This window comes from Alosa pseudoharengus, unplaced genomic scaffold (genome assembly GCF_046254945.1).
Source record: "Alosa pseudoharengus isolate Yale_2024_CS ecotype anadromous, Long Island Sound unplaced genomic scaffold, YU_APseudo_1.1 YU_APseudo_1.1_scf_7, whole genome shotgun sequence".
NCBI lineage: Eukaryota > Metazoa > Chordata > Actinopteri > Clupeiformes > Clupeidae > Alosa > Alosa pseudoharengus.
Window position 1 is genome coordinate 3,999,382 of NW_027468859.1, and position 12,302 is coordinate 4,011,683.

General features: G+C 44.3%; 1 protein-coding gene across 2 annotated transcripts in view; it reads left to right on the forward strand.

Moving 5' to 3' along the window:
• The window catches only part of map7b (microtubule-associated protein 7b), a 29,144-nt gene extending 20,383 nt beyond the window's left edge, over positions 1-8,761 (forward strand). For both annotated transcript variants that reach the window (XM_076271756.1, XM_076271755.1), the window contains 10 exons: positions 815-975; positions 1,585-1,772; positions 2,808-2,934; positions 3,689-3,848; positions 5,293-5,397; positions 5,834-5,875; positions 6,023-6,080; positions 6,594-6,669; positions 6,831-7,033; positions 7,855-8,761. In XM_076271756.1, the coding sequence (XP_076127871.1) occupies positions 815-975; positions 1,585-1,772; positions 2,808-2,934; positions 3,689-3,848; positions 5,293-5,397; positions 5,834-5,875; positions 6,023-6,080; positions 6,594-6,669; positions 6,831-7,033; positions 7,855-7,865 (1,131 nt within the window). In that variant the 3' untranslated portion in view covers positions 7,866-8,761. The remainder of the gene's footprint in view (positions 1-814; positions 976-1,584; positions 1,773-2,807; positions 2,935-3,688; positions 3,849-5,292; positions 5,398-5,833; positions 5,876-6,022; positions 6,081-6,593; positions 6,670-6,830; positions 7,034-7,854) is intronic.
• The last annotated feature ends 3,541 nt before the right edge of the window (positions 8,762-12,302 follow it).

A 12,302-nucleotide genomic window follows, 5' to 3' on the forward strand; every position in this document is an offset into this window, starting at 1 on the left:
CTGTCTCTCTTTCTCAAACACATGCATATACTTTTTTTGTCTCTTTTGCTCTCTCAGACACACACACACTCACACACACACACACACACACTTATCCCTCATCTCCATCTGTCTGTGTATATGAGGGCTTATGTCATTAAGGACTTAGAGTTGAGAGCGAGAGACTCTGACCTCTATCAGCACAACTCACACTCATACAATCAGAGACACACGCACACACACTGAGACACACACACACACACACACACACTGAGACACACACACACACACTGAGACACACACACACACACACACACTGAGATAGACAGACACACACACACACACTGAGACACACACACACACTGAGACACAGACAGACACACACACACACACACACACACACAGACACACACACACACACACACACACTGAGACACACAGACGCACACACACTGAGACACACAGACACACACACACACACACACACACACACAACACTGAGACACAGACAGACACACACACACACAACACTGAGACACACAGACACACACACACACACAACACTGAGACACAGACAGACACATACTCACACACACGCACACGCACACACACTGAGACACACACACACACACAGACACACACACACACACACGCACACACACACACACGCACGCATCATACTTCAGATGAACAAGCACACACATGTATATGCACACACCACATTCAGAAAACGGAATGTTTTTTCCTTCATGTATTTGTGCATGTATGTGGTGTGTGTGTGTAGGGGGAAAAGCACCCTAAGGAGTATGTGCATTTATTTGGTGTGTGTGTGTAGGGGGAAAAGCACCCTAAGGAGTATGTGCGGAAGTCCTGGAGTAACTTGTCTCTGCCACTGGGCTCCCAGCCCCTCCTGAGTGGCCCCCAGCAGCCCAGAGCCAAGAGAACCCAGTCCCCCGGCACCCCGCCCTGCAGGACCAAAGCACCCTCACCTGCCAGGTGTGTGTGTGTGTGTGTGTGTGTGTGTGTGAGTAAACACACGTCCATGTACTCAGTATTGTGTGTTTCTCTCTCTCTGTTTATGTGTGTTTGTGTGAATGTACTCTTTTGTAGGCCTTCTATTTTTTGTGTGTGTGAACGCACACAAACTTGCTTAACTGAGAGGGTATATGTGTGTGTGTGTGTGTGTCCATTAAGAGGGTGCGCCTGTTTGTTACAGTGAAATGTTCACAAGAGTGCGCTTGGTTGTGTGTGTGCACTGGTTGGAGTGTATGCCTGCAGTGAGTGTGTTTTTGTATGGATGTGTGTACCTTTGATACCCAACAACAAGTGCGAACATCCCAGATCACGCAGTAATTAATGATTAATGTGGGTAGATGACCAGATGACCAAGTACCAACTGTTGTTTAAATCTACACCAACTGCTGTTTACAGTAAAGAGTGAAAGCTTCCACCCCTCCCCCAATTCCAATTAAAGGTGCTTTATTGGCATAAGCATTTGAATAGTGTTGCTAACTTGCCAATGCTAGCCAAACACGGTAACTTAACAACACCATTAAAAAAAGAGGGGGGTAAACATAATCTTTCTCTTTTTCTCTCTCTTGCTAGATCTTCCTTAAAGTCTTCCCAGAAGCCTCCGACCCCCAAACACCTGCGATCCCCTGGCCAGGAGCACTCTGCCGCCACCCCACCTCTATCGCCAGGCAACCTGCGACCCAGCCGGACCATGCCCGAGTTGTACCGGGCCGCTGAAGAAGACGATGCAGAGGGAGAGGCCAAGGAGGCTACTTCCCCAGGTCAGACCACAGTGCACTCTAGTGGTTCAGAGCAGTCATTGCAGATAAATTAGACCAGATTTAAAAGCAGATTTTGAATTCTTTATTTGAATCCACCAATCAAATTTCTTACAGAAATGATTCAAATATTCTCAGAGGTGATACAGCTTTGACATTCAAGGGTACATAAAGCATCGACTACACGACACAGCAAGACTGCCTATCACAGCTGATATGCAACAGAATTTTTCCGGTTGTTGTAGACTTTCCTTTTGATAGCCCTTCCAGTCTTAGTCCACTCACAGTCAGTTTGTGGACATATCCCAAGCTGCCAAATATCAATGCCACAAACTTGCATGCATAGCCTACTGTAGGTCACTCATCTCTGCAAGGAAGGGTTGGTATTTTCATAAAATGCTCTGTCCATATCCAGATCATAAACACAGCCTATTCCCAGGACTAGCACCTCCTTTCTATCACCATCCAGAACCAGTCTGGCATTACGCGTGTTTGTACACAGGCATATTTTTTGGAAAAATGACTTTAACAGAACTGGCATTACTATCAACAATACGAAGTGCAGTGTCCTTTGTACATATTACAACCATTTACAATATGAGCAACTAATTTAAGGTGGTCAGAGTTAGAATGCATTATGCAGTGTGGATGGTGATGCTAGGTTGTATCTGGTTGGTAGCACCTGTAGTCTGACCTTAACGGTGAAACAGAGAATGTCCTCCCCTAAAGCAGCATTTTTGTACAACACACACATACACACGCTCACCTACTCAAGTATTTCCCTCAGACATACACACAACACACATTCACACACACACACACACTTACACACACACACACACACTTACACACACACACACACACACACACTTACACACACACACACACTTACACACACACACACACACACACACACTTACACACACACACACACACATTCTCACACACACACACACACACACACACACACACACACACTTACACACACACACACACACACTAATAGTTTTTTTCCCGCTCTTTCTCTCTCTTTATCAGCGGTGAAGTCACCAGGAACCACAGACCCTGAAGAAGCCTCTCGCCTGCTAGCAGAGAAACGACGACAAGCCCGTGAGCAGAGAGAGAGAGAGGAGGAAGAACGCCGCTTACAGGAGGAGGCCGAGAGGTGTGTGTGTGTGTGTGTGTGTGTGTGTGTGTGTGTGTGTGTGAGAGCGAGGCAGCTTTGGTACCCATGACCCGGGTTCGAGGGCTGGTCGGGTGACTGCTCTCTCCCTTTGCTACAGTATGTATGCTGTCAGAATGTATGAGCCATATGAGGGACCCCCAGGATAGGTTGACCCCTGTGTGGGGCGGTGGTAGAGTAGTGGTTAAGGAGCTGGGCTAGCGTGCAGTAGCCTGAAAGTTGTCGGTTCAATTCCCGGCTTCCACCATTGTGCCCTTGAGCAAGGCACTTAACCCCAAGTTGCTCCGGGGACAATGTGACCTTGTAATATAGCTGACATATGTAAGTCACTTTGGTCAAGAAGTGTCTGCTAAATGTAATGTAATGTAAAGTAAATGTAATGTGAGGGACCCCCAGGATAGGTTGACCCGTGTGTGAGGGACCCCCAGGATAGGTTGACCCCTGTGTGAGGGACCCCAGAGATGGGTGAAGCACTAGTGAGCGTGTGGGGCACCCTGGGATGGGACAAGTACGGCTGATGCATGCGTGAGGGATGCCAGTGTGCAGATCAGCAGATAATTTCCATCCTGTGCAAGTAGAGCCTTCACTTGCTTCATAACTAACTATTTGTCCTAGCAGCAGGTTTAGATGCCTTTATATCAAATGCTTACTCCCCTGCTCCCCCAGACATGGAATTACATTGTGCTCATTCTTTGTGTGTGTGTGTGTGTGTGTGTGCATGCGTGTTTGAGTTCAGACGCAGCCGTGAGGAGATGGCTCGCAGGAAAGCAGAGGAGCGAGTGCGTAGAGAGGAGGAGGAGAAGAAGAGAGAAGAGGAGAGAAGACTCCAAGAGGAGGAGGAGAGGAAAGCCCAGGCTGAGAAGGAGAGAGAGGAGGCAGAGCGCCTACAGAAACAGGTAATACACACACACACACACACACACACATACACACACACACACACACACACACACAGCACATACTTGTTTTCACACATGCCCACACCATTACATTAATACACAGGATTAGATGTTAAAATCCCTTGTGCCAAAATCCAAGGTAAAAACACATTCAGAAGCCCCTGCTCAAGTTTAACTTTAAAAAGCACACTACCCACAAATCCGCCAACAAATGGTCACAAGCACAATGCAAATGGCCTATCCAACAGCAGTAGCCTGTATAGTATGCGGCATGTCATTGGGGTTATCAAGTGGGCACCCTCATTCACCGATGTTTCGTTAAGTTAGGCCCACGACACCTCATGAAGGCTTAACAGTGAAACCAGCGTCCTGGAGACACTCCCCTCCATGCTGCCACCATATTACCACATTGAAATATCCAATACTCAAAATACTCTTAACCAGCCCAGGCATGGTCTAAGTTGGCTAGGTCGGTCCGTCCCGTTGATGTGGACTGAACCATAAACCATAAAGAACCTTAGCCAAGTACCATCACCCTAGGCACAGCCCATCACAAACACAAAACAAATTAGCCAGTTAGCTTAGCCCATTATCTTAGGCCCCATCCCAAACACAAAACAAATTAGCCAGCAGTTAGCAGTTAGCTTACGCCCCATGCTGCCCCATATTACCACAACAAGCATCCAAATACCCTTAACCAACCTAGGCATGGTCTAAGTTGGCTAGGTCGGTCCGTCCCGTTGATGTGGACTGAACCATAAACCATAAAGAACCTTAGCCAAGTACCATCAACCTAGGCACAGTCCATCACAAACACAAAACAAATGAGCCAGTTAGCTTACCTTAGCTTGCGCCCCAGGAAGGGTAACTTCTCCTTACCCACCACCAAAACAAATGAGCCAGTTAGCTTACCTTAGCTTGCGCCCCAGGAAGGGTAACTTCTCCTTACCCACGACCAAAACAAATGAGCCAGTTAATTGAGCCATATTTAATATGCGTAAGAATATGTGGATCCAAAGCCCGGATCAGATTTGCTGCCATTAACATATTGTATAGCAAAAACAAAGCCCTCCACATCCATAAGGACACACTTACATCAGCATCAGCACACTCTAACTGAAGGAATTCAGCAGACATGACAGAGTAATGTTACATACTTAGTATTAGACATCTTATCTCATTTGAATAATTGGTGTATTTGTCTTCATGTCTGTGCATGTGTGTGTGTGTTTTGTCTTTGTGTGTGTGTATTGTTTATCTCTCTCTCTCTCTCTGTGTGTGTGCGTGTGCGTGTGCGTGTGTGTGTGTGCACGTGTGTGTGTGTGTGTGTGTGTGTGTGCGTGTGTGTGTGTGTGTGCGTGTGTGTGTGTGTGCGTGCGTGCGTGGTGTGTGTGGTGTGTGCGTGTGCGTGTGCGTGTGCGTGTGTGTGTGTGCGGGTCAGCGAGAGGCAGAAGAGGCTCGCCAGCGTGAGGAAGCAGAGCGACTGCGTCAGGAGAGAGAGAAGCACTTCCAGAAGGAGGAGGCAGAACGCCAGGAGCGCAAAAAGGTGCACGTGGACACACACACACACACACGCACACACACACACGCACACACACACTCACACACTCACACTCACACTCACACACACACATGCAGTGACCAGATGACAACAGACACACACACACGTGCAAACACACATACAGTGACCAGATGACAACAGACACTCACACACATACACACACTGACCACATGCCAATACACATTCATGTACGTACTGTACAATTGCTGACCTAACACAACATGCACACACACACTCATCAAGTCTCTAACATCGCCACACACACAACACATATATACAGTACATGTACACTCACAATTGCTGACCTTACACAGTACAAACACACAGATTTGCATCACACACCTTTGCCCAAGAGTACATGTTACAACACACACACACACACACACCTTTCTCAAGAGAGTGTTTTTGTTTTTGTTTTTAGAGATTGGAGGAGATCATGAAGAGAACACGCAAATCAGATCAGGTAAGGTGATCTTTCTTACACACACACACACACTTCCCACAAACTGTAAATACATTACAAACTCAAATTATATTTGACAAATCATATTCCGCTAATATTGTGTGTGTGTGTGTGTGTGTGTGTGTGCGCGCCCATGTTCACGTGTAGCAAAAATCACCACAACGCAGAAATGGAGATTTCACTGAGCAAAAAACAGAGGAGACAGGTACGACAGGGTGTGTGTGTGTGTGTGTATGTGTATGTGTGTGTGTGTGTGTGTGTGTGTGTGTGTGTGTGGATGTGTCGGTCTGTGTGTGTGTGTGTTAGTGTTAGTGTTTGCCTGTCTGTGTGTGTGTGTGTGTGTTAGTGTTAGTGTTTGCCTGTCTGTGTGTGTGGATGTGTGTGTGTGTGGATGTGTCGGTCTGTGTGTGTGTGTGTGTGTGTGTGTGTGTGTGTGTGTGTGTGTGTGTGTGGATGTGTGTGTGTGTGGATGTGTCGGTCTGTGTGTGTGTGTGTGTGTGTGTGTGTGTGTGTGTGTGTGTGGATGTGTCGGTCTGTGTGTGTGTGTGTTAGTGTTAGTGTTTGCCTGTGTGTGTGTGTGTGTGTGTTAGTGTTTGCCTGTCTGTGTGTGTGTGTGTGTGTGTGTTAGTGTTTGCCTGTCTGTGTGTGTGTGTGTGTGTGTGTGTGTGTGTGTGTGTGTGTGTGTGTGTCTAACTGGAACATTTGACCACCTCCGCAGCATCTTCACCTGCACCTCTGCCAGCCCTCTCAGAGACACACACACTCACGCTCCAGGGTCCTGAGTCAGGAGAGAGGTGAGTGTGTGTACACACACACACACACACACACACACACACGCGCGCTCACTCACTCAAACTCTCTGTCCCTCATCCCTCACTCTGTGTCTTGACATACAGATGTTTACATGCATGTGTTTAGATATGTAAGTGTTTACATTTGTTTGTCTGTGGCCCAGCACACCAACTGAGGCCCACCCGAGGGAGAACGGCATCGCCATAGAGACGGGGACCTTTGAGCAGGTCATCGTGGTTCCCATGGAGACCAAGATGCCCCGGGCAGAGGGCGATGGGCAGGAGGAAGAGGAGACGTCTGACTCTGAAGGCCCCCGCAGCCCCGTCATCGCCTTCCGAGAGAACGGACAGAACCAGCACCAAGCAGGTGAGTTCTTCATCTTCGTCATCATCATCGTCATCATCACAGTCATCACCATCATGTCCACTGTTAACCATGATCTAAACATTCTTCATCAGACACATACCCCCACATACACACACAAACTCATTAACACCAGATTCACTCCAATAACACACACACACACACACACACACACACCGTCACTATAAACCATCATCTAAACTTGTATAAAACTTCTTAGACTGTAATCAGCCCCACCAGCATTAAGCAGGGTTGTAATCATTATTATCATTCTCAGTCTCATCATTTCTAGTGCGTGTTTGTCATCACCTGTTCAGTCCTAGGGATCACTGTTATCATAATCAGCATCTGGCATGATGGCTGCATATCTCACCTGACCTCCTATATCTTAGGCTTTCTCTCAACACTGTATTCAACACTGCCCTCTCCTCTCCTCTCTCTCTCTCTCTCTCTCTCTCTCTCTGTCTGTCCTTCCCTCCCAGTCTATACTGGCGTGTCACATTCGAGATGTTGTTGTTTTGTATTGAATTGTGGTATTCTTTAATATTTCCATACCCAGGGACCACACATGCTAATTAGCTATATAGCTAAATCTGGTGCACTGGTTGAGATATGTATGGACCCTGTTAAATAAAGTAATGCAGTCAGGCATAAAAGGTCTTAGGCAATGTGCCAGAATTCAGGAGTGGAGCAGCTACAGGTAGTTCTGATTAAAATAATATGGATAAATATGGAACAAATACAGGAATGGAAATGTCCACTGCCTTATAGCCTGTAATCTAAACTAAACTAACATCCATCCATTTCCCCCATCGTGTGCACAGATGTGGTGTGAGCAACCAAGACTGCATGGGTGAGCGAGAAGGAGACCAAGGGAGAACGAAGAGGTTCGGATGGATCACATCTCACCTGAAGGTCTCCCTGAAGGCTGGTTTCATACAGACAAGGCCTGGACAGGAAACCCTCCTCCCCATTCCTGCTGACCAAAACGTCAACTTAGAACAACCACCAACCCCTTGCTCCCCAAACCACTTAGCACGGTCTCAGACTAGAGAGCAGTGAGGTCCAAACCACCTTGAGACCAAGATGGGGGGGTGAACGGGCCCCTCCTGCGTATGAATCAATATTCTGTGTTTTGATTTGACAGGCTGATCGCTGATGTAATACTTGAAGACTTCCTTGTACTGTAGTTTTGTCAGCAGGCAGGTGAGCAGGTGCTTGCGCTGTTGATGGGGAGGAGGGGGATGGAAGGAAGAAAAAAAAAGAATCTGATCTGATACTGTATCTCTCTTAGTAAAAGCAGGTATAATCTCATGCACTACTACTGTCATTAGTTATTCAATAACTGTAAAGTACAAAACAAAACAAAAACTGAATGTTTCCCTTTTCTGTGTAGTTCAGCTTAACTAGATCTGTGCTTTTTGTGTTTGTTTGTTTGCTTGTTTTGTGGATTTTACCGATGGCGATGAAGCTAGCAAACTTCTCCATTTGTCTGACTGATGGTCCTAATCCAAAGATCCCACCCTCATTTCAGGATTAGTTTTGTGTTTCAGCCTCTAGTCCGTGTGGGTATGTGTGTGTGTGTGTGTGTGGGGGGGGGGGGGGGGGAGTGGAGTATGTGTGTGTGTATTGAATAGAGGAATGTCTAGTCAGTTGCATCAGTGCAATATCCAAAAAGCATGTAGCTGCAAGTTTCAGAACTTTGTGTCATTCTTCACATTGGGGTTCATGTGGAACTGTCACAGTGAATTTGTTCCGGCCAGGGAAAAAGTTCCGGATGACGCAACAATACCGTTCTAATCAGCTGTCTGATATGGTGTGCGCTCGTGAATATAAAGCAGGGGGAACAGTTCCGGAAGACGTAACAATAGCCTACTTGTAAGACGTAACAATAACCTACCTTATTTTTTACAGTCTATGATTAAGACATTTGAATGAGAAAACATACTGAAGTAGCCTAGACATTGAATTACAGTCGGATGGACAACAAATGCAGTGATGGCCTATGCGTTTTCTATAGTAGGCTACATTAACGCAAACATAGGCCTATAGTAGGCTATTATACAATGTGACCGTCAAGTAAAAAAACTAACGTTTAAATAGCCTACCTTTACCTTGTACCTGTGAAGGTCAGTAGCTCTGGATATGTCCAGCGCTGAAGCTGTATGCAACAGTCTGGCATAGGCTAAGTAGCCAAACCAACATTGAAGACGTGTTCCTTTTCGGTGTTATTTTGGTTATGTTGATTGCAACAGCCTAGCATTATACCTGGCAAAAGAAAAACATGCTTTTTTCTTTTTGAGGATAACGAAATAAAAAAAAGAACAATTGAGTCCTAAGAAAAGTGAGAAGCCTCATAGCAAATTCTAACAGCCAAATCCGCCTACGTAATCTTGTTAATTTGGAAATTCGCTAACATACATATTTAATCTTTTTAAAAAATAGGCGATGTGAACTGCTAGTGCTTTAACAAATACTATTTGGTGTGGCTATAACAGGGCTACAAGATACAAGAGTTAATATAGCCCACATCCAATAATTCATGCAACATAAACTAAAAAAATATTAGATGTTAGGTTTCAGAGAAGTGAAACGTCCAACAGTATTCTTTTCATTTTACATTTATTAATCTAACAGACACTTTTATCCAAGGTGATTTACAGCAACAGAATAACATTTAAGCTAGTGTCTAAATGTTAAATAAATGAGACCATAGTAAGGCATTACCACTGCATTTGTTAATACTAGTATTAGAAGATAGGAATGCCTACAGTTTAAGTACTAGTCAAAGTGTGGTAAGTGGTGGAAGAGGAGGTAGAGGGAAGAAAGGGAAGTGTAGAGGAAGGTGGTGGAGGATAGAGAGGAAAGAGCATGGTAAATGTGTAATGTGTGAGGTTGTCAGAGCTGTACAGCTGCACTGGGTTGTCTGGACCTCTTCAGGGATTCCTCTCCATATATGTTCCAGAAGACTAGAAAGCCAGCTTCTGGCGTTTGTGTGTGCGTGTGCAAATTAAAAGTTGTGTGAAAGTTAAGTGACTCAATACACCAGTGTTGGGAGTAAAGCATTAAAAAAGTAATGTAATTACAGTAATGCATTGCTTTTTGCTGTAATGCAGTAATGTAAGGCATTACCAATACAATTTTAGTAATATTTTACTCAGTACAATTCTCAGTAACTGAAGTTACTTTGCTTTTTAATCCAAAATTGAGAAATGCTCAATTGGCACCAGAGAAGATTATCCAAGAATTAAAAAAGTAATCTATGCTGGTCCTGGAATTTAATTGCCTTGTTTAAATGACTGTAGAAAGGGAATTTGAGTTATCTCTGCCATTCATGCAACAGATCTAACATGGTTAGGCTATACTTCTCATTTCAAGCAGTGAGAATAACTAAAATGTTGCTTTACGAAGATCGTAGCCATTATTCTCAAACTATTTGCATTAAGTCTACACCACTGTAAGTGGAAGGAAAGGCAACCAGCAATGATGAGGACCATTTAAAGTCAACATACAATTTCAACAAGTTGTGAGTGACCTTTGGCCTTTAGGGCCTACATTGTCCCATGAGCCATAACTGCAACCATTATATTGTTCTTTTGTTAGCCTTAAGCCTAGCTCAGTCATTATGCCATACCACATCACCTCCTGCCATGTAATGGGCTGCATTGAATAGATCTCAATTGATCTATTGAGAACACCAAATCCATATTTCCTGTTATTTTGGTGAAAGTAATGTAAACGTAGTGTAATGCCTCACAATTGAAAGACAATAATAGTGTAATGTAACAAATTACTTTGAGATGACAGTAACAAGTAATAAATAATGCATTACGCTTTTGAAGTAACTTGCCCAAGACTGCAATAGACTACAAATTATGTCACACTTGGTGTGAGGTCCTTAACTACCAGCATTAAAGTTCTCCACTGCTAGGAAAAGGCAGACCACTGATTTACAGTTTAACAAGTTTAATAAAGTACACAACCACTATAATAAATAAGCAGTAAAAAACAGTAGTGTAAATTATATAGCAATAGTATAAAATCACAGGATCTGTCATTCAGCTCAAAATAGACAATGTGCACTTAATCAACATTCAGTCATAGTTCATTAGCCAATCCGTAGATGAGAATCTCAAAACAGTGTGGAATGTGACGAGGAGAGTTATAAATACAGTCCACAATGATAGAGTCCGGGTCCAACAGTGCAAGTGCACCTAGTTACAGCACCAGAGACAGTGGATGAGGTGGATTAAGTGAAGTCATCGTACTCTCTCGCTGACGCCTGGTGGCCTTCTACACCACTCTGCGGGCTCGTTTAAATGGCTTCACCACTGTTAAAAGACAAAAAAAAGCCCTCAGTTACGAACACAGAGTTTCAGATCGCACTCACACACATGCATACAGACAGGACAACTTTCCTTCACTTAGCTCAGATAGGCGTTGAATCAAGTTCCGTGTCTGGCTGGCCTGTCCTTCCGGTTCCACCTGTGTCTCTCACGTCGGTGTGCGCTCTGTCCACCCCAGTCCACACAGATTCTTCTCTATCTGCTTTCTCCCGGTTTCTGCCGCTACTCTCTCCCCTGCGTCCATGCCCTCTCAGTCCATTTCACCTTCTCCCCCTACCTCCACTGAACCTGTATTTTTATCACACAGAACAAACGCAAGCCCCACACATCTCGCACACCGCCAATTCTGGGCGAAGAGGGGTGTGTCTCGTGTAGCCATAATTGTAGATATAGAAATGTCCACAGCAAATCCATGACACACAGTGCTCAAACACACAATGCTCAATCACACTGTACAAAATGTAATGAATTAAAGTATAAACCACACAAGTGCATTAATGAAAGCACACCATACATAAAGTACACAAATTAATTAACTACACTTGACAAGGCCTGGTTTAGTGAAAAGCCCCCTCACCAGCGTCAAGGTACAGGCCTTAGAGAGGGTTTATTTTTTATTTTTATTTTTTTAACTGATTAAATAATTAACAATAATTAACTGATTAAATAATTAACGTATTAGATAAATAACTGATAAAATAAAGAACTGATTGATTGATTGATTAATTAAACTGATTGTAACTGAATGTCTGGATACAATCTGCAAGTGACCAACTTAGAGAAAAGATTAACACAACAGGAACACGACAGCAGTACATCTAGGACAAATAACAATTAAGAATATGGAACACAGCTTAAATATGGTATATTTATGCTCATAACATTCTGCCAATACATACAAATGTTATTTAAATGTTCTGCATTAA